Here is a 20,467-nt window from a genome sequence, read left to right as displayed (position 1 = left end):
TTCTTTATTTATTATAAAGAACTAGTCTCTAGCGGAGGCTAGTCTCCTCTTAATAAGAGAATAAGAAAGAAGAGAAGAAATTTAGAAAGAAGAACCGTAAATATATATATCTAAAAAGACTATTATAGAAGACTTATCTCGCTAGATATCTCTAGACTAAGGTAAGATAGTCTAAGTCTCTTAATATATTAATATCTTAATAGATTTCGATAAAAGAAATATAGTTACTATAAGACGATATTTAAAACTAAGAAAATAGATATACATCGCTATACTCGAAGATAATAGTATTAATAATAGTCTATTAACGTACTACTTAGCCTTCGCTATCGTTTTTACTATTAAAAGAGATTACTAATAAGTATATAGAGATACTCTTCTATCTAAGCTAAAATTATAAAAATAACTTACTAATTATCTATTTCGAAAGAAATTTAAGAAAGTCGCGAGAGTTAAATATAAGAAACTTAAATATAAGTAAATCTTTATACTAGTCTCTACTAAAGATATAAATAGACGTAATATTCTTTCTCTTATTTAGATATTTAAATATAAATTCGATAATAATAGATACTTAAGTAAATTTAAGATATATATATATATTTAAGAAGACTTATAACTTATTTTTAAAGATATCTATATAACTACTTTTACTTTTAGTACCTTTCGTACTATTATAACTATTACGGCCGCTTACGACCTAGATCTTATATAACTTAATACTATTAATATATTCCTTAATAGTAAAATCGACGAGAAAATCTATATACGTTTTCTAGAAGATTTTAAAGTACTAAATATAATACTTCGTTTACTTAAGACGCTCTATAGTCTTAAGTAAAGCTCTTTATTATAGTATAATACTTTTAGTAATACTCTTAAGGTACTAGATCTTTCTTAAATACTAGAAGTTAATTATATTCTTAATAACGAGTTTCTTATCGTTCTATTCTACGTAGATAATATTATCCTATACTATAAGTATAAGCTTAAGAAGAGAATTAATATAATTTTATAGAGTCTTTAATAGCGTTTTACTTTACGTATTATACTAGAAGTTAACTAGTTTCTTAGTATATAAATCGTACGAGATTAAAAGCTATATAAGTTATAGCTTATATAGGATTTATATATTAATAAACTATTAGCTAAGTTTAATATTAATATATATAGTAGAAAAATACTATTAATACCTCTCTTAACTAAAAGTCTCGTATCGTATAATAGCTAGGCTACTCTATAAGAGATATATATATATTAATAGTATATAGAGTTTATTAATTTTGTAGCTATAATAACGAGACCGGATATTATAAGGGCTTATTCTATACTCTTATAATACTTACGTAATCTATTACTAGAATATATAGTTATCGCTAATAGAGTACTAAGCTACTTAAAGCGTATATATACTCTTACTCTTAAATACTCTACTCCTCCTAAAATAACTTCTTAAAATAATAATAAATACGAGAGCGTTAATATCTTTAAGATATACTTAGACGTAATATTTACTAATAATACTAGTCGAAAGAGTTCCGATAGTTATCTCTTTATTCTATTCGGAGGCTTTATTAACTAGAAAGCCTCTTAATAGAATATAGTAATAACTTTAAGTATAGAGGTAGAACTACTCGCTCTATTTCGTATAGCTAAGAAAATACTCTAGTAAAGTCGCTTCTTTAACTCGATATATCTAAAACTTAACTAATCGCTTACTATTAAAGTTAATAATATATAGACTATTCATCTACTAACTAAGAATAACTTTTAATTATCTACGAAGCTAAAATATATTAATATATATAAGTATTAGTTAAGATAGAAGATATAAGCTAGTAAAATACGAATAGAATAGGTCGTAACTACTAATATAAGAGTAGATAGCTTTACGAAAGTACTAATAATATAGAATTATAAGTAATTTATCTATATTATGATATATCTTCGCCTAGTTAATATATAGACTATACTCGACGGTAAAGCGACGAATATAGCCTAAAGAGAGTATATTATATATAGTCGGCTCTAATACCCTACTACTAAGGAATACTTATATTAACTATACTTCCTAAATCTCGCTATCGACCCTAAATAACGCTCGATAACGACGTCGACGACGAGGTTTAATACTCTCTAGAATAATCTATAGACCGTACGAGATACGGTGTTCTCTCCGATTTCTATAGTATATATAGGAGTGCTCTGTACACTGTAAAGTGGATAGAGCGAGAGCAAATACAACATTTTTTTAGCGCACCTGCCAACAGATTGTATCTCGCAGTCCAACATCGACTCCCACGACTCTCCACCAGTTTCATCAACCGTCCCCCTTGTTCCTTGTTCAAACAGTTTCTGTTATTCGCATTCTGCGACTTCCATTGTCGAAGATTGGTCTCAGCCCCATCCACAGGCTTTTCTGTTTCCAACAATCGTCCGGCCTCGTGGCTGACCGAAGTACAATGCTCATTCGACAGTCGCTGAGGCCGGCATATCCGCATTGAAGACCATGCCAGATTCACGACACCAGCATGATCCTGGCTGGCCCCATGCAAGTCAATGCTGCCATGAAGCCCTCCGAGTCAGCACAAAGGTTGGTTGAGTTTGGTTCCTTGCAGTTTGTGTCTACTGGAGAACCTTCCGCTTTTCTTTCTCCATACTTCAGCTGCTCTGGCGCAGGCCAAGCATATGGCTGGCTGTGAACCATGTTTGTCTGGTAATCGTTTCACTTTCACACTCGCAGTTTGAGACTTCGACCTGCTGGACCAAGTTTTCATTCACATCACTCGTTTCCTTCTTCTCCTGTCTTTCACCTTTGACCCTACCAATTTGAGATTTTGTTTCTCCTGGACGGCTGGTCCGGCCCGTGTTTAATCATGCCTACGAGATGGCTTTCTCTCCGCCACCGTCATCCTCTCGCTCGTGACGATTTCTATTCTCAATCAACAGGATCATATCGGCAGGATTTCGATTTCGCTTTTACTGACAATCCTGCCACCATCCTCACTGTTCCTGGTACGACCCGAACTGTGGTGACCGGGGGACAGGCCGAGATACGCCCAAAGACTGCTGCAGGGGCAATGGGAAGGAGGCGACCGCGAGATCGAACACCTAGGGCTCGTCCACAGACATCCGACCAAGAAACCCGATCACCCATTAATGACGCCTCAAGATCAGAGGATACGTTGATCGGTCTCGCTTTTGGGAGCCCGTCCCATCCTCCGACGTCCTTTTGTACTCCTAAAATCGAACCTGTTCCTCTCGAGCTCAGTCCGATGCCTCGTCAACAACCCTCCTCTCTGGAAAAATCAATACAGATGCAGTCAAGGACGTGGAAGAAATTCGGAAGCTTGTTCAAATGTAAGGAACCCGTCGTGAAGCGAGATGAGATTCAGCCAGGCCCAACCATCGGACTGCCGACGGGCTTGGTCGTGTTGGATAAAAGCCCCACAAGCCAGACGAGAATGCTTGCAGAACACAAACTACAGCCGATTCAAAGAAGCCGTGCCGACCATGATGCGTCATCAACTCTTGCGGGAAAGAAGCCGCCATCGAACCTCCGGCACGCGGTACAGTCTGAAGAGGATGGATCACAAAATGAACGACGGGAGAGAATTTTGCCAAAATTGGAACTGGAGATCCCAACTGCGCCTCTGGATCGGTATAGTGTCATGTTTCGTAATCTACCTGCAGCCACTCGCTCTTCGTCTTTGTTGGCCAGACGGAGCAAGACCCTGGGGAGTCTCAAATCATTTGACGACAATCGACCCACCACCAAGGACAGGGACGACCAATTACCCCATTCATCCACGGAGGAGTCTTTGACGCCTCTCTTTCCACCCAGACGGCCGACAACACCTACCTCGACCAGATCCCCTGCGGGAAGCAAATATTCGTTATTTCCGACAACGACACAAACGCCAGTCAGGGGTTCTGGGCACACGGCAGCGGCAGCTTTCGAGAATGACACACTCGGTGCAGGTCAATTGAAACGATCTGCCACCTCCCCTGCCAGTTTGTCCCCTATGCGAGATGAGCATGCAGCAGCAAAACCTCAGCCTCTAAGCCTCAGAAGGACAGCATCCGATGAACGTGTCGTTGAGAGAACCATAGGTGATGGACGGCCTCTGCGGAGGATCATTTCGCACGAGCAGCTCGCCAGCAGCCCGGACGAGCATACGGCTTCCACAGACAAAGGGACACCGTGGAGCACTGCGCACTCGCTCAAATCGTCTGTCTCGTCCGCCACGACCGTGGATGAGATCTTCTTCGATATTAAATCGTTCCGAGATTCCCGGGGGGTGGAAGATGGACAATTTGTCATGACGAGACCAGCTTCGGCGGCGGTGGAGCTGGCTCGAACCAGGTCAAAGCGCGGGGTGACTACGGATCGATCACAACGGCCACAAGGTGCTCAGCCGGACGAGCCTGAAGAGGCCATTCCCCCGATCCCAGCGTCTGTGATGACATCCAGCCTGGCGGTCACTTCGGCAGTCACCACTAAACACACCTCAGTCAACACGGAATATTTCGATGAAGCTATTGCCGCAGTCGAGAGACTCACGTCGCCAACCATTACAGACGTTGTGCAAGACGTCCCTATCATGGTTTGTGATGTGCCTGTCTATAACACGGAGTCACCAGGTAGCGCTTCGGTAAAGGTATTTTCGAACCCGACATCAATTTCGGACGAGGGCCATAATTTCTCGCCGCAAACTCAACCCAAAACAACTCACGAAGTCTCCCGTCTGATTCCTTCCCCCGTGGTGGAGGTAAAAGAAGATTTATCCCCCAACAGCGCTTCCGGATCCGTCGCCACGATCGTGCCCATATCCACGCCGCCGTCACCGCCAGCGCCAGCACCACCAGCTCCAGCCGAGGCCCCCAAGCTTCCCAAATCTACGGCATCCCGCGTTGCTGCTGTGAAACGAGTCGATCGACCGATTGACGACTCACCAACCATCCCTCAGGAACCCCCTAGAACCACACCATCCGTCCTTGCACAGTCATCATCACCACTCACGCCTGAAGGTGAAGGTGAAAGTGAAATTGAAAAGCCGCCACCAGTACCGAAAAAGGACGCCAAATATATTCCATTATCTCGATACGCGGCCAAAAACACCGTGTCCAGAATCGAGCAAGCGGGCATCATTCCGACGCGCCCCGCGCGAGCAAATACCGACAACGGTCTCGGCATCAGTACTAGCACTAATAACAATACCACGAGACAACATCAACATCCGCCACGAACCGTATCGTTAGTCACCAAGGAACGGTCCTCGACTCTTCCTTCGTCCCTACGACCCCCATCGCGTCCTCAGACGGAATCTTCTTCCACATCGCCCTCCGCGGCTCTTCGAGGTCTTGAGAAAATCGTGCCACCGCCAGCGTCATCGTCGTCGGCGTCGTTGTCATTGTCTTCTCGGTCTCAGTTCACAACTACGACTACTACTGGCACCGCAGAAGTCGCAGTGGCTCGTACTGTATCTTTGTCTCGCAAGCAGAGCGCTCGTGTCCTTGTCCCGCCTCCAAGACTTGGTCAGCAGGCTGGTCGTCCGAATCGGCTGGAAGCGCCTCGGCGACAGACGCCTTCGCCGCCACAGGGCCAGCAGCAGCAGCAACAGGGACAGGCTTTGGGTCATCAGCACCGTCGGACAGGATCGAGGTCCTTGTCAAGAGATAAAATCAAGACTTTCATGTTCGGCGGCCCCAGTGGTGGTGGTGAGCAGTCGCAGTCGGATTCGGATCGAGAAAAAGAGAAAGAGAAAGAGAGGGCTAGACAGCAGCTTGAGAAACAGGTCGCGATGAGGGAGAAAGAGAAAGCGAAAGAGAAAGAAAAGGAGAGGGACAGGGAGCCCCAGCAGCAGGTCCTCGCGATCCGTAAAAAGGTGTCTGAGTCTGATGATAACGTTAATGGCCTCGAACAACTTGAACCACCCCGCCAATGGGAGATTCTTGATAAATCCCGTTGGGAGATCTTGGAGAAAAAGGCATATTCGCCTGTCGTGGTGCAGCAGGCTGATAGGGGACATCGGCCTGGGTTGAGTGTTGGTTTGGTTGTGGAGAGTGTATAATTTGAAGCTGTCGTCCTCATCCCCTGGCTTGAGAGCAGTGGAAGGAACGGGGTACTAAAAGGCGTCTGTCTGGCAAGGGTTGGGATGATATAAACAGGATAGGATGGGATGGAATTGGAGTTGGAAGGCGTCCCGTTGGTCAATCAAAGAGCAGCTAGACGTTTCTGTTTGATTTACTGTGCACATTGCACAATACGCGCAGTGGGGTGTTCCCAAATTGCAGTGTGGCTTTGTGTGAGTAAAGCTGGCACTGCCTTGATGAGGAAGCAATTGTAGTGTACTGTATAAATTGTATATACGGGATGGCCATTTGCGCGATAGACAAGACATTGACGTTAACCTCGATGTTGACGTTACCATTACCACTAGACATATATGCCGCATAGTATGTCCGGATTGGATAATATATTGCAATACCTAAAGTACCTACATTCTGTCCACTGGATCCCGTAGGACTAGTATCTACCTACTGTACCTAAACAAAATTCAGATCCCAGCGTTGGCGAGGATCGAGCAATTTCCCATCCACAGCGACCAAGAACCGATGCAGAATGAAGCTCGGCGGCAGTAGCGGACCGCCGTGTTTCAAAGCGATATGTTCGGCCAATGTGCGTGCCGTGATGAATGCGCCGTTCCCGCGGTCCAGTTGGACGCCCTGGGCGAAACAGAATACACATCCGTATTGAAGGAGTGGTTTTGCATAACCACCACCGAGACCATGGCCACCACCACCAGTACCCACACGTCGCCGTGAGAGAGTTCGCGTCGGCGGCATCGCATTCGAATCGCTCAACGGCAAATAGAAATGACATTTCGCCAGAAACGAGCTGCGATATTGTAGCGCAACATCGTCATGTTGACGAAAGTCATCCGTCGTATGGATATTTGACGCGCCACTGCTCGCGACATGATAGCGCCCTTTGTACGCGCACTCAGGACACTCCCAGTTGAGAAAGGCGCCGCCAACAACCCTAAGTTTCAATCGGTCGTCTTCGGACAACTCGGTCTTTTTGTCGACGAACGAGACGCGCCCTTTGTCAAGATTGTTGTTGAGTTGCAAGGCGCCGCGGCAGAAATAGCCCAGTTCGTTGGTGCCGCCGCGCATGTCTTCGGCACGCAGACGGAGCGGATTACTGGGGTTCAATGTCGGGACGAGTCGGAGTTGGTCGGTGCGGTAGGCTAGTGTGTCACTGATGGCGGCGAAGGGTTGGCGCTCTTCCAGGTCTCGGTCGTAGTGGTTGACGAAGATGGTCTGGATCCCGTGTGCTGCGTTGCTTAGTTGCGATGCAATGTCGATTAGGTATTGTGCGGCTAGCGCGTCCGAGTTGTCAATCAGGTATGGTAGTTGGGTGTATGATAGTGTTCGCATGGCCATTAGTCGGTCATATAGGATCATCAGTCGTGGCTCGTATGCTTGAATTGCGTTGGGGGTCACTTCTAGGTCGATGTACCATGAGATCAGGGTGTGGAGTTTCTGCCGGATTCGGATTAGGAGCTTTAGCAGGCTGTCGATGGCTTCGCTCATTGTGATCGGCTCGGGCGGTGCTGGCGCCGCTGCTGCGTCCATGCCGAGTCCGAGGCCGAGGACGCCATCGCCGGCAGGGAGTGCCATTGTGATATACCGTGGTAGGTGCTGCGCAAGATGGTGGTCTTGGATGATATGTTGAAGTTGCAGTGCTCTTGGATGGAGCGAAAATGTAGGTTTGGTGATTCAGACTGTAGTGGTGCACCGGAAAGATTCCATTTCGCTATGCTTTAGTGGATGTTGCGCGGTAAGTATTTGCCCGCGGGCGTTCAACCAAAGTCCATATCCATCAGGAGGGAGGTTGGTGTGCGTGGACAGTCTCGCGGCAAGGTTGGATCGCTGTTCACGAAGGACGGTTGAACTCAACAGCTACACTGCTGGCCACTCCCGCAGAAGCAAAACGGACAGTCGCCGATGTCCTGGGGAAAGAAGCGCGAGGCTGGCTGATGGGATCGAGAGGTTCAGGTAGGTAACTGGCTAAAGGGGGGAACCTACCTTTCATATATCCCTACCGTGAATCGAAGCGAGGTCACAAGGCTAAGGCCAGTTCCAGATTGAGCGGTACTGCAACCAGAGCCCTGCAGACCTCGCCCTGCAGGACAGGGGCCTGTACCACAATCCATTGCAAGATTGACATGATGTGGCTGGGCGTGACACCAACGGCGCCAACTACTCCATGGTCGTGGTTCGCCTGGCCTGTGCAAGACACTGCAGTCCATGCACGAGAAGTCTGGAGAGTCTGGCCGATTCGCTGTACGACGTTCCCGAGAGCAGGGGTTCGGGAGCGGCTGTGAGAATGAAGGAGTTGCGCGAGAAGAGTGGCACCTCGTCCAGTCAGTGTTTGGAGTGATACAAGTGTCGACAGCTGAAGCAGTGCCAGCGTGAGTGGAGGTACAGTAAGCGCCCGGAAGAAGTTTAACCCGAGGGAAATTTTGCACTAACCACATTTGATGAGACGGTTCGCTCTTTTTCGCGAATCGACACTAAACCACTTCCAGGTATCAGGCCTCGCAGTATCAGATATTTTTCAACAAGACCACCGAATACAGCACAAGGCTGTGTGTAAGTTGATCAAATTTCGGGGAGAGCATAATGCCAACGGAGTTGGAAGAGGTATGTTTAAGACTTGTCGCAGCCGGACTGCCCATTCAGCGCTCACATAACGCCAGCTCGTCGAATTCCTACACCATGGGAATACTCAGATTAGGCAAATCGGTAGGTCTCCCATTTATTCTATGTCAATTTTCCTGCCGTGTCGACCCCCCTCCGGAATTTCCAAGTGCTGTGTTCGACTATGAGATGGCGGTAACTCATTGTTGGTTTATTTAGCATGCGAGCACCTAGTCGGCCATTCCTCGGAACCATCCATCTTCAAGAAGCCTCAACTGGTTCCTGTCCAAGACCTGAAACTATTAGTCAAAGATTACCCTGTGAGTAATGCTCAATCCGTGGCTCCAAAGTGGTTTGCGGCTGACGGGGTTGTCCCAGCCTATTGCTAAAAATGCCCTCACTATCCTCGTCAACCTTAGTCGGGATGCAGAGATTCTGGAGAGTTTGGCCGGCGACGATGCTTTTCTTGAGACGTTGTTGAAGAAGATTACGGTAAGAAGGCTCTAGAGTCACCTATATGGATTAGACTCTGCTGCATGGATGGAGGAACAGTTTTTGACTCGTTTTCAGAACCCGAAAGAACCAGCCGCCAATGAGATTGCCATGCTGTTATCCAACATGGCAAAGTCGGATCAGATGGAGAGGTTGATTCGGTTGAAACGATCACTACCCGACAAGACCATCTCCACTTCTCCATACGCCCTCGACCAACTGTTTGATCTGTTTGTGAAAGGCGCTGACGGTGGCCTGAATAAACATGCCGATTTCGATTACCTCGCATATCTCATGGCTGACATGTCTAAGCACAAGGCTGGGCGGGATCACTTCCTCAGCAAGAGAGAGTATGATGGAATTGTGCCGATAAGCAAGTTGGTGGTTTTTACAGAGCATAAAAGTCACGTTCGTAGGCGGGGAGTTGCCAGTACGATCAAGAACGTCGCATTCGAGGTGGATAAACATCCGTTACTCATGGCGGATGACACCGAGACTGTCGACGGCGTCCCAGGCGTCAATATCCTGCCATACATCCTATTACCTCTAGCCGGTTCCGAAGAGTTCCCGGAGGAGGAATCGGCGAACATGCTTCCAGACTTGCAACTTTTACCGCCGGACAAGGCGAGAGAAAGCGATCCTGAGATATTGGTGGCCCATTTAGAAACGTTGCTCTTACTAACGACGACACGGGCCGGGAGAGACAAGCTCAGAAGCATCCAGGTCTATCCACTGATTCGGGAGACCCATTTGCACGTCGAAGATGAAGGCGTCAGAGAGGCTTGTGATCGGCTGGTACAGGTTCTCATGAGGGATGAAGCGGAGGAAGAGAAAGTCAAGGAAATGGATGAAGATGAAAAGATCGAAGAGGTTTTCTAGACGAGACTCGAGATTGATGACTGGAAAATTGGAATGATATAATGTGCCTCCATAATGAACAACTTGGTAAGAATCGTGTTCAAGTCGTAGAACTAAGAGCCCGGGAACCTTCCCCAAAGTGTGCTAGTAGAGTCATTAATAAGCACCCGCTACAGCGAATCATTCAATCCACTGTGGTATACGGTGAATCCTTCGGGCTGACGCGACATCATATACAACTTCATCTTTTCGCGTCGCCCGAGTCTGTCTGTTCACAACACCACGATTCGTCATGATTCCCTAACAAAAATGGCGCCGGCCCCTGTTGAACGACAGGCGAACGGCTTTCAGCCTCCCCCATCGTCTATTTTGGCTACTCACGTAGTCCATGGAGAAGGCGTTCCTGACTTGGATCGGCATCACTTCAATCAGTTGTTGACAGAAGCGCTGGGCTCAGATGCGGAAGGCCAACCCAATCTAGGCGATGATGTGTCGGTCAACCACAAACTGATCTGCATCATATTCCAAGTTGGCATCCAGCCGGCCCTGGAAGAGACTCCATTTCAGACTTCGGCCGCTCCAGGTAAGGTGGATGTTCAGTTGAGACGATGCCTCGCAGTACTACAGGTCGCCATTGAGAGATCGCCACAGGTACTCTTTGTGAAGTCGGATCCTCCTGGCAGAGATGTGCCTGGACCCCTGTGTCCGCTGTACTACTGGCTAATTCCTAGGCTACTGCCTCTCCTCTCTCTCTGCCAGGATGTCGAGGCGCGAGATGCTGTTCTTGATGTTTTCAATGCTATGCTTGAAGTTGACAGGAACTGTGGCACCCCTTATCTGTGTGACAATGTCCTGGACTTCATGAGGTGTTGTGTTTTAGGTAAGATGTCCGTGGCACATATAACATTGCTGGAACGCCCGTTATTAACCTCTGGCAGGTCTCGTGCAAATTGCCATCTCATGTCAAACATTCCATCCGCGCAAGGCTATCATCATCGATGCAGGAGACTTCACTACTATTCTCGCCACTGCGTCTCGTGGAACCGTCATAACCCTGCCGAGCTTGAAGTTTCCTTCTCTTCGCCAGCTGTTTCTGACGTTGGCCCGTGTGCTGAAGGTCATTTCGAAAAACTCCCTCTCGGCACAGAGCAGGATCCAGTTTTGGAAAGTGTTCACACGCTTCCGGCACCTTGTGGACGATCATCATGATTCCATAGCTGAACAGGATCCTTCCGAGGTAAGCTGCACAGACACGCGATCTACCCTGTACTCTGCTGATGGATACCAGGAATTGTCCCATGAGATCCGTGGATTGAGCTTCACCCCGCGTCGGCCACCTGCTAAGTCGCCCGCCGTGGTTGACGACAATGATGCTTGGCCCGAAAGCGATAGAGCCCGCAAACGGCCTCGACTCTCAACAGACACCGAGGACGGTCTGCCAGATCAGAACTTCCAACAGCAGTTATGCCGTACTCTCACCATGGCGCTGACTGGACGTGCTGTTCCCGACCTCGATGGACTTAGCCAGACTGTGGCTGCGCATTTCCGTCGTCTACCTGAAGACGAACAATGTGCTGCTCTTGAATTGTTGGGCGCAACTGCATGTCGCTTTGCTCAGAATGCACAGAGGAGCCACTGCCAGATATGCGACGAAACGCCCGAACTAACAAACATATCTGATTTGCCGGTGGCGGCGACCAGTGAAGAGCTGCTGAAGACACTAGTTGTTCTCATTCAGAACATCTCGCGGCCTTCAAGAGCAAGGATTGCTGCCATGGCAGCGCTGCGTCGGATCCTGATGCACAGCGTTACATCCTCAGATTTGAAGCTCACTCAGACACCTGCCGGCGAATGGTGTCTTCAGTCACTGAAGAGCTCCTCCAGAGATCTTCGTATTGCAGCCACTAGAACTTTGCAGGCATATTTGGTGAGAAAAAAAGATGTCGACATCATCGCAACGCAGGAAAATAGGGTCGTCTCCCTGGACTTTCTGCACAGCATCTGGCAGAAAGGGCAAGTGGCACTGCAAGAGACTGCGGCCATGGCTCTGGTCCGGATGGCGCAGGTTGTCGGCGATGAAGAGCTGAACATCATTCTAGTCCGATTGGTGGACTACCTTGGCCACAGCAATCCTTATCTCAGTGGCGTGGTATATGCTGAAATCCAACAATTGGCTATATCCATGCATATCTCGGTCTGGCTTCTTTTGCGTCCGTACTGGCGGACATTAGGTGTTGTCCTGGCAAAGTCACTGACAGCACGGCCAAACGTGGCATATCAACTCTGTGATCTTCTGGGAATGGATATGTCGGGACTGATGGGACATACAGCAGAATATGCTCTCCCTTATCTTGTCCTTCACAAAGAAACGGACGCCATTGCGCGCTTCGCCGAGTCCAACGGCTCGTCAACCACTCCTTTTGAACTTTGCACGCAAGCAAAGAATCTTATTGCCATCCTCTCATTTTTACTGGTGCAGCCATTTTCCGACGCCGAACAATCCATCCTGTCGCTCTTGTCAGAAGTCTCGGAGGACTTTGCGAAGACCGACCTCTCTAATTGGGTGGCTCTGGACCCGATCCACATCGCCTGCGAACTCCTCAAGGCGATCGGTGACAGTGGGCAAGGAAAATCCTCTCGTGTTTACCAAGCTCTACAATTACTCGCACAGCTGGTAGCTCGTCAACGTGGGCAGTCCTCTGGTTCTAAGCGCAGTGACAGTATAGGGTCCTTCCTGGAGAGTAATATTCTTGCAATCGTGACCCATTTCACTGTCTTTTTGAACGACCTGGAAGCCAAAGAACCCAAAGTGGAAAAGCGGAGATGCATTGCTGCTCTGGGTGAAGTGGTCAAACTGGGCAAAAGCCGAATCGTACGAGCCTTACCCCAAATTTGCGCTTGTCTGAGGTCTGGTTTGGAAGACAAAGATCTCTGCAACTCGGCTTTCAGCTCCTGGGTGGCCATGGTGAGGTCTCTGAAAAAGGACGATCTGGAACCCCTGATCGGTCAGACCTTTGCAATCATCGTCCGAGCTTGGGACCTGCTGGACAATTCTTCGCAACAACTGGCCTATGATGTGGTTGGCGAACTGCTCCGGAATCATACCGACTTGATCCGGGAGCATTTCAGCATTATACCGTCCTTGGCATCCGTCCCCATGATGGCAAAGTACGAGTCGGAGATCTCGACCTTGAAACGGCAGATGGATGAGCGACACCAACTGGTTGCATACATTGACCGACTGCAGGATGAAAATCTTGTTGTGGTCCAACAAGCTTTAAGCGAGCTGCCTCCCCTTCTGGCTCAAAGGCAAGATTTGCTACAACGCTCCATACTCCGTGAACAACCTGATGAGTTTGTGGCCAGCCTGACCCGTGCTCTTCTCGACTGCTGCGTTCGATTCAATACGAGTATCGAAGTCACCAGACTATGTGGTCAGTGCCTTGGGCAGATAGGTTGTCTAGACTCCAGCAAGATCGAAAGCGTCAGAGAACGCAAATCAATGGTAGTCTTGGCGAATTTTGGAAAAGCAGATGAAGCTATCGAGTGGGTCTTCTTCTTTCTCCAGCACGTACTGGTCAAGACATTCCTCTCTGCAACTACGACAAGGGCGCAGGGATTTCTGGCTTGGGCAATGCAAGAGTATCTCAAGACTTGCGAACAGGACAGTTCATCGCGACACGGGGGTTCTAACCTAGCCTCACGGCTCTGGGAGAAATTGCCGGAGTCTGTACAACATACTCTGACCCCGTTCCTGAGCTCGAAGTACACTGTACAGGAGATCCGACCACCCGAGAAAAGTGAATATCCGCTTTACCGTCCTGGGATGAAACACCGAGATTGGCTTCGAACCATCACTCTTGACTTCCTCCATAGGGGCTCTGGCGACAATGTTGAGATGATGTTTGGAATAGCATGTCGCATTATTCATGGGCAAGACACTTCCATACCGGCCTTTCTCCTGCCATATGCGGTCGTTAATCTTATTGTCAGTGGCATCGAGCGTAACAGCGAAGATATCTTGAGGGAAGTCACATCGATCCTGAGCTTGCCATTGGAGGGCGAGGAGCGCCGCATCCAGGATGATACCAAGTTATGCAGCCAGACCGTCTTCGAAATTCTAGATTATGTGAATGTGTGGCACCAACAAAAGCGAAAACAGTACGCGATGGGTGTGGCCAAATCCGACCGAGGACCAGACGACCCCCTTTTGCAGAGTGCTGCAGCACAGATCCGGAGCATTGAACGGGTGCTGGAGCGCATTCCTTCTGAAGTTTTGGCAAAGCGGGCTCTTGAGTGCAAATCCTACTCCAGAGCGCTCTTCCATTGGGAACAGCATATCCGCCAGTCCAAAACTGACAATCTTGAGGCGGAACTCCAGAAAATGCAAGACATATATGCTCAGATTGATGAACCCGACGGCATCGAGGGCATCTCTTCACAAATGCATGTTCTTGACATTGAGCAACAGGTTTTGGAGCACAAGAAAGCCGGCAGATGGACGGCCGCTCAAAACTGGTACGAGATGCAACTTGTTGCCGACCCCGACAGCGTTGATGTCCAGAAGAACTTGATGGACTGCCTCAAAGAATCCGGACAGTATGATGCCTTGCTTCACCACTATGAGGGCATGAAGCATAGGAATGCTGCCCCTTCGACAGTCCTCGCACCATATGCATTGGAAGCCGCTTGGGCCACAGGTCAATGGGACCGCCTGGCAAATTACATCCCTCAAAGCGGCGGGTCTGATTTTGCGTCTCATTTAGCAGAGCTGATGCTAGCTGTGAAGGCCAACAACACTGAAAAGGCAAAGCAGCTCTTCGAAGAACTTTACGGCCATGCGGCATCAGAGCTAACGCCAGCGACCATCTCTTCCTTTCAGTCCAGTCATGACTCACTGTTGAAACTACACGTGCTCAGCGACGTGCAGCTCGTGACAGAGAGTGATAAAGAGGACCGCATGTCAGTACTCGAGAGCCTACGAGGTCGTCTCGATGTCCTAGGGTCAAATGTTGCTGACAAGCAGTATGTCCTTGGGATTCGGCGTGCTTTGATGTCCCTACGACGAGACGTGTTCACCCCAGATGACGTTGCTGCAGCTTGGCTGGCAAGTGCCAGGTTGGCGCGTAAAGCTCGATCCACCACTCAAGCCTTCAATGCCGTCCTCAAAGCGTCGTCGCTCGGCGATAAATCTGCGGCGATAGAACAGGCTAAGCTCATGTGGCTCGAGGGACATCATAGAAAGGCCATCCAAATCCTGGAAGGAGCTATTGAGTCTGGCGCCTTTACAGCGCATGACTATATCGCCGAAAACGGACCTGTCACAATGACAGTCGAACAGCGCCATTCGCAGAACCAGCTCACAGCCAAAGCATATGTGCTGCTCGGAAAATGGCTCGACCAGTCCAGTCAGACCCAGTTTGAAGTGATTCGAAAAACCTTTCGAAAAGCGACCGAGAGCTTCCGCCGGTGGGAGAAAGGATGGTATCACCTGGGTCGGTACTATAACAAGATCCTTGATTCGGAGAAACTGATGCCTCCGGGCAAAGAGAGTCAAGCATATCTGACGGGAGAGACTGCCAAACTTGTTATTGAAAACTATCTACGGTCGCTCAATTGCGGCAGCAAATATGTCTTCCAGACGTTGCCCAAGGTTCTTACTCTTTGGCTCGAACTGGTAGACGGGAGGGACTTGCCAAAGGACCCCCGGCGTGGCAATGATGAATTCCTCAGACACAACGCGGAGCGCCGACTGCAAATCATCAAGGACACCAACATTTATATCAAGAAATATATCGACCGCATGCAACCTGTTATGCTCTACACGATTCTACCACAGGTCGTCGCCCGGATTTGTCATAATGACCCAACGATCTCAGACATTCTTGGGAGCATTGTCGTCAAGGTGGTCCGCACGTTTCCCCAGCAAGCATTCTGGACACTCTTGGCTGTAGTCGAATCCAAGCAGAAAGACAGGGCCATTATAGGCAAGACGCTCATGAACAAGATAGTTGAAACTCAAAAGAAATCCTCAAAAGATGGAGCAATCAGTGCTGCCGAACTCAGAAACATGTACACCAGTGGACAGAAATTTGTCAGGGAGCTGCTTCGCATTTCGGAATATCCCATCGAGGGCAAAGTGTCCAAGGTCAGCCTCGCCCGCGATCTCGGCTTCAACCACAAGATCGCGCCGTCGAGACTCGTGGTGCCAAACCAAGCATCCTTGATCCCCAGTATGCCTACCAACTTCGAACCAGCTCAACTGCGAGCCTTCCGCCCCTTTGCCAAAGAACCAGTGACTATAACATCATTCGCGGACGAGGCTCTAGTTCTCTCATCGCTGCAAAAGCCACGGAGACTGACGATTCGCGGGTCCGACGGCAACATGTACAACGTGCTTGCGAAACCTAAGGACGATTTACGCAAGGACCAACGTCTGATGGAATTCAATACGATGATCAACCGATTCCTCAAACGCGACGTGGACGCGGCCAAGCGGCGGCTCTACATCCGGACATACGCGGTGATCCCATTGAACGAAGAATGCGGGCTGATCGAGTGGGTGGACAATCTCAAAACGTTCCGGGACATCATTTTGAAGCTGTACAAGGACAAGTCGATCCAGCCGAATTACATTGAAATCCGCAATTTGCTGGACGAGGCATGCTCCGGAGACCCCGAAAAGGTCAACATCTTCCCAACCAAGGTGCTGAGCAAATTCCCACCCGTGTTCCACGAGTGGTTCGTCGAGAGTTTCCCTGACCCGTCGGCTTGGTTCAATGCTCGTCTTCGCTACACGCGGTCCGCGGCCGTCATGTCTATCGTGGGCCATGTGTTAGGTCTGGGCGACCGGCACGGCGAAAATATTCTATTTGAGGAAGACAACGGCGGTACTCTTCATGTCGACTTCAATTGTCTGTTCGACAAAGGTTTGACATTTGAAAAACCAGAGTTGGTCCCCTTCCGCCTCACGCATAACATGGTCGACGCCATGGGCGTGTATGGCTACGAAGGACCGTTTAGGCGGTGCTGCGAAATCACCCTTGTTTTGCTCCGGTCCAACGAGGACGCCTTGATGACTATCCTTGAGACCTTTCTGCATGACCCCACAACGGACTTTATCAATGTTGCGGGGCGCAAGAAGAAACAGGTCAATGGCGTCCCTAATACACCTGTTGAGGTTCTTGACGGCGTCAGAGCAAAGGTGCGCGGCATGTTGCCTGGCGAAAGTGTCCCGCTGAGTGTTGGTGGCTATGTCGATGAAATGATCAAGCGGGCTACGGATATGGCGAATCTGTGCAGAATGTATATTGGTTGGTGTGCTTTCTTTTGAGATGTTTATCGATGATGCCGGGCGAGGGTAGTAGGGGGACGGAGGTTGGGTTGGGTTGGGCGCGTGTTGGTGGGTGTCATGGCCTGCCTCGGCCCTTAGGGCTGGCTGGCTGGGGCTTGATTGACTGTTTATTTATTGTGTTGATTATGACGGTTATTATTGCTGCTGCTGCTGCTGCTGCTGCTGCTGCTGTTGATGTACTTTACTGCTGCATTACAGTTCGTCAGTGTGAAGCAAGAACGGTACGGCACGATTCAGTTGATTGACTGACTGCCAGGGGATACATCTATTGGATCCACTCGGACCATGTCTCGATTTAGTCTCATGCATGCATGAGATACACAGTATTAAGATACAAAAATTCAGGCATCAACCCCTATTCCCCCTCTTTCCACCCTTCTTCGCCCTCTCAGCATGCATCTTCAAAATCTTCCGATGCTCAACCAAACTCCTCTTCCCCTTCGACTTTGCTTTCCCCAGCGTCATGAGGAAATTCTTTTTCCTCGCTTTTTCCTTGTTGGTGGTACTCTTCCCTTCGCTCTCTTTGCGTTCTTTCTTTCTTGCCGCCTTGGATTTATGGTCTTCGCGATCTTCCTTGTGTTCTTGTAGAAGTGCTAATTTCTGGGCTCGAGTGGCTTTGCCGCGAGATAGGGATGCTAGACCTTCGATTTCGGCCGCGGTCAATGGGTCGTCGATGTGGCGTTGGGCATTGGTTTGCGCAGCTGCTGCGCGGGAGGCGCTGACGTGATGAGCCTTGTGGTCTTTGTTGCCTAGTAATGAGGACACGGATGCCGTGGTGCGCAGTTCTTGGAGTTTGGCGAGATCGGCGGGGGTGAGGATGCGGGTTGTGGCGAGTTTTGAGATTGAGGTTGATCCTGATCTTGGCTTCGTTGTAGTCGTACCCGTCTGGCTTTCGTCACCGTCTTGTTTGTCGTTGTCTTTGTCGTCAGCTTTTACTTTCTTCGCAGACGGTTTCTCGTCTTCGCTGTCGCTGATTACGATCTCGTCGTCACTTTCCACATTGATCCAGCCGCCTGAATCGTCGCTGTCATCTTCTTCCACGTCCCATGCATTCCAGTCCTCTTCGTCATCTTCGTCTTCGTCCTCGTCTGCGTCGGAAGCGTCCGGGTCAAGTCCCTTTTCGAGTCTCTTTCTCCGCCTCTCTTCCTGCTTCCACTGCTCTAGTAGGCCCAAACCCTCAATTTCACCAATCGCCTCTTCGCCGAACCGTTGCTGTTTCTGTTCGCCGGCCCTTAAACCTAGCGTGGCGTCACGGCCTCGGTCGCGCTTCTTCAGCATTTCCGCCCCGACTTGTCTATACAGACCTAATAGTCCCTTCGCGGCCATCATGACGCCCTTGTCTTTGGATTTTCGGTACATCACCAGATCTTGTAATAGTGTGTCGTTCATGGCTAACGGCTGACGCACGCAAATCTCCCGAATGGCATTCAACCCTGCTGCAGCGACCTCGCCGGCTGCGGCTTCGGAGACAAATTCGTTGGCAATTTTTTGAATTAGTGGTTCTAGGTCGTCGGGAGGGACCAAGTTATGTGTCGCTTGCGCCAGGGAGGCGAGGAAAGAAGTGACGGACGGTTGGCGGGGTGTCAAATATTTCAGAAAGTAAGAGTAGAAGCTGAGCACGGTCAACTTATGCAAGCCGATCAACCTCGACACCAGCTGCAACACCAACAATCTCTGTTCGAGATTCAATTTTGTCTTGCTGCTCTGCAGATGTTTGGAGAACAAGGATTCCGCAAACCCCTGCGGGTCATGCAGGAGATGCAAAGCCGAAAAATTGAGAGGATGCGGTTGACCCTTTTTCTTTTCTTTTTTCTTGATGGTGGCGGCGGCCTTTTCGAGTTTGCGCTCTGCTTTTTTGCTCTTCTTGTTGATTCCAATCTGGTGCTTCAGCTTGCCTAGATCAATAGTGTCTTCGTCGGAACTCTCGTCTTCCAGTAATTCTTCTCGCTCCTTGTCGCCACCGAGAAAAAACCGTACACCTCCAATAACACATTTCTCATTGTCGCTTAGGGCCGCCTCTTTCATGATCTCGACCGCCTTGGAATCCGTCCAGATCTGCCGTTTCCACATCTCGCGCGTGATCTTGATCGCCCATAACGCTTTTGTGGAGGACCGGTCGTCCGTGACGAGGTTGTGTAGTGTCGTTTGTACGCTGCGGTTTAGTTTGTGATTGATGGTTTTGGCATTCGCCGTGCGCAGGTCGCTGATGATTTTTTGGAAGAGGAGAGCGCGCAAAGACTTGCTCGGCGTCGAAATCAGGATCGGGAATAGACATTGGTGCAGGGTGTGTGAGTCGATGATGTCTTTTCTTCGCAGGAGCACTAGACTGCCTACAATCTTCTCCCGCAGTTCGGGTTCCAATGTTGCGTGGTGCGTCGTCAAGATCTCGATCAATTGGCCTGGAAATTCTCGTGTTTCTTCTTTGTAGCAGTCTGATACGTGCGCTACGAACTCGATCAGCTCGCGGAATGATATTACGCCGCTGTCGGATGCCGACGTCGGCGCCTGCATGAAGATCTGCCGTTGGTTCTCATATTGGACGTGTTGGTAGAGGAAGTCGGTGTGGTAGGATTTCGGATCGCGCTTGATTTTGTTCTGCAGGTTCGCGAGGTCGGCGTCCACTTTCTCGAGCGCACCGAGTTTTCGTTTCACCATTGTTCCGGTCGGTCAGAGTAGAAGTGCTTCAACAATGGTGGATGTTGAGTCTGGTCAAGAAAAGTTCGCCAGACATTTGTTTGGAAGGGAACTTTTTTTGGCCGCCGCAGGATAAGGCCTTATCTTATCGTAGGTCAGGGCCGGCTTGTTGGGTCTTATCATAATCTACTGTCTGACAGGATAATAAATGCCGTTTTGGCTTACGCCATCTACAATTGCTATCTCGCTCAGTCGTCTGACGGAAAAACTCTTGGGATACGCCAGTTTGTAGAGCGTCTCACGACAAGCAGCACAGATCTGATACCAGGTAGACAAGGAGAAAGACCCTTGACACTATTCCACGCGCAGGAAAATGGGCAGCTTGTTCTGTTTGTATAATTGAACTCGAGAGCCTAGGGG

General features: G+C 49.1%; 5 protein-coding genes across 6 annotated transcripts; 3 read left to right on the top strand and 2 right to left on the bottom strand.

The window, feature by feature from the left end:
- Positions 1–2,247: 2,247 nt before the first annotated feature.
- HMPREF1120_07055 (uncharacterized protein) lies at positions 2,248–6,497 on the top strand. Its single transcript, XM_009161269.1, has one exon. The coding sequence runs from the start codon at positions 2,877–2,879 to the stop codon at positions 6,072–6,074; it is 3,198 nt and encodes a 1,065-aa protein (XP_009159517.1). The 5' UTR covers positions 2,248–2,876; the 3' UTR covers positions 6,075–6,497.
- A 52-nt stretch (positions 6,498–6,549) lies between these two features.
- HMPREF1120_07054 (uncharacterized protein) lies at positions 6,550–7,686 on the bottom strand (the record flags this gene model as incomplete). The annotated part of the gene is made up of 1 exon (XM_009161268.1): positions 6,550–7,686. One exon carries the CDS (start codon positions 7,684–7,686, stop codon positions 6,550–6,552), a length of 1,137 nt encoding a protein of 378 aa, XP_009159516.1.
- Positions 7,687–8,533: 847 nt separating this feature from the next.
- On the top strand, positions 8,534–10,153 carry HMPREF1120_07053 (uncharacterized protein). Its single transcript, XM_009161267.1, has 5 exons — positions 8,534–8,712; positions 8,769–8,814; positions 8,929–9,029; positions 9,088–9,201; positions 9,280–10,153. Exons 1-5 carry the CDS (start codon positions 8,692–8,694, stop codon positions 10,078–10,080), a joined length of 1,083 nt encoding a protein of 360 aa, XP_009159515.1. The 5' UTR covers positions 8,534–8,691; the 3' UTR covers positions 10,081–10,153.
- A 187-nt stretch (positions 10,154–10,340) lies between these two features.
- On the top strand, positions 10,341–19,206 carry HMPREF1120_07052. Of its 2 annotated transcripts, XM_009161266.1 has the most exons (4): positions 10,341–10,939; positions 10,998–11,296; positions 11,348–17,908; positions 18,025–19,206. In XM_009161266.1, exons 1-3 carry the CDS (start codon positions 10,369–10,371, stop codon positions 17,390–17,392), a joined length of 6,915 nt encoding a protein of 2,304 aa, XP_009159514.1. In that variant the 5' UTR covers positions 10,341–10,368; the 3' UTR covers positions 17,393–17,908; positions 18,025–19,206. The 2 variants fall into 2 exon arrangements, with proteins under 2 accessions (XP_009159514.1, XP_009159513.1); XM_009161265.1 differs by having other exon boundaries at positions 11,348–19,206.
- HMPREF1120_07051 (uncharacterized protein) lies at positions 17,762–20,068 on the bottom strand (the record flags this gene model as incomplete). Its single annotated transcript, XM_009161264.1, has 1 exon — positions 17,762–20,068. The coding sequence occupies one exon, from the start codon at positions 20,066–20,068 to the stop codon at positions 17,762–17,764; it is 2,307 nt and encodes a 768-aa protein (XP_009159512.1).
- Between the last annotated feature and the right edge of the window lie 399 nt (positions 20,069–20,467).

This window comes from Exophiala dermatitidis (genome assembly GCF_000230625.1).
Source record: "Exophiala dermatitidis NIH/UT8656 unplaced genomic scaffold supercont1.6, whole genome shotgun sequence".
Taxonomy (NCBI): domain Eukaryota; kingdom Fungi; phylum Ascomycota; class Eurotiomycetes; order Chaetothyriales; family Herpotrichiellaceae; genus Exophiala; species Exophiala dermatitidis.
This window is presented reverse-complemented; position numbering and strand designations above follow the sequence as displayed.

Excerpts from the sequence above, each read along its gene's own strand:
- HMPREF1120_07055 (XM_009161269.1), top strand. The coding sequence starts at position 2,877 with ATGCCTACGAGATGGCTTTCTCTCCGCCACCGTCATCCTCTCGCTCGT.
- HMPREF1120_07053 (XM_009161267.1), top strand. The coding sequence starts at position 8,692 with ATGCCAACGGAGTTGGAAGAG. Across the intron at positions 8,713-8,768 it reads TGCCAACGGAGTTGGAAGAG|CTCGTCGAATTCCTACACCA; the intron begins GTATGTTTAAGA and ends ACATAACGCCAG. Across the intron at positions 9,030-9,087 it reads TATTAGTCAAAGATTACCCT|CCTATTGCTAAAAATGCCCT; the intron begins GTGAGTAATGCT and ends GGGTTGTCCCAG.
- HMPREF1120_07052 (XM_009161266.1), top strand. The coding sequence starts at position 10,369 with ATGGCGCCGGCCCCTGTTGAACGACAGGCGAACGGCTTTCAGCCTCCC. Across the intron at positions 10,940-10,997 it reads CATGAGGTGTTGTGTTTTAG|GTCTCGTGCAAATTGCCATC; the intron begins GTAAGATGTCCG and ends AACCTCTGGCAG. Across the intron at positions 11,297-11,347 it reads CTGAACAGGATCCTTCCGAG|GAATTGTCCCATGAGATCCG; the intron begins GTAAGCTGCACA and ends GATGGATACCAG.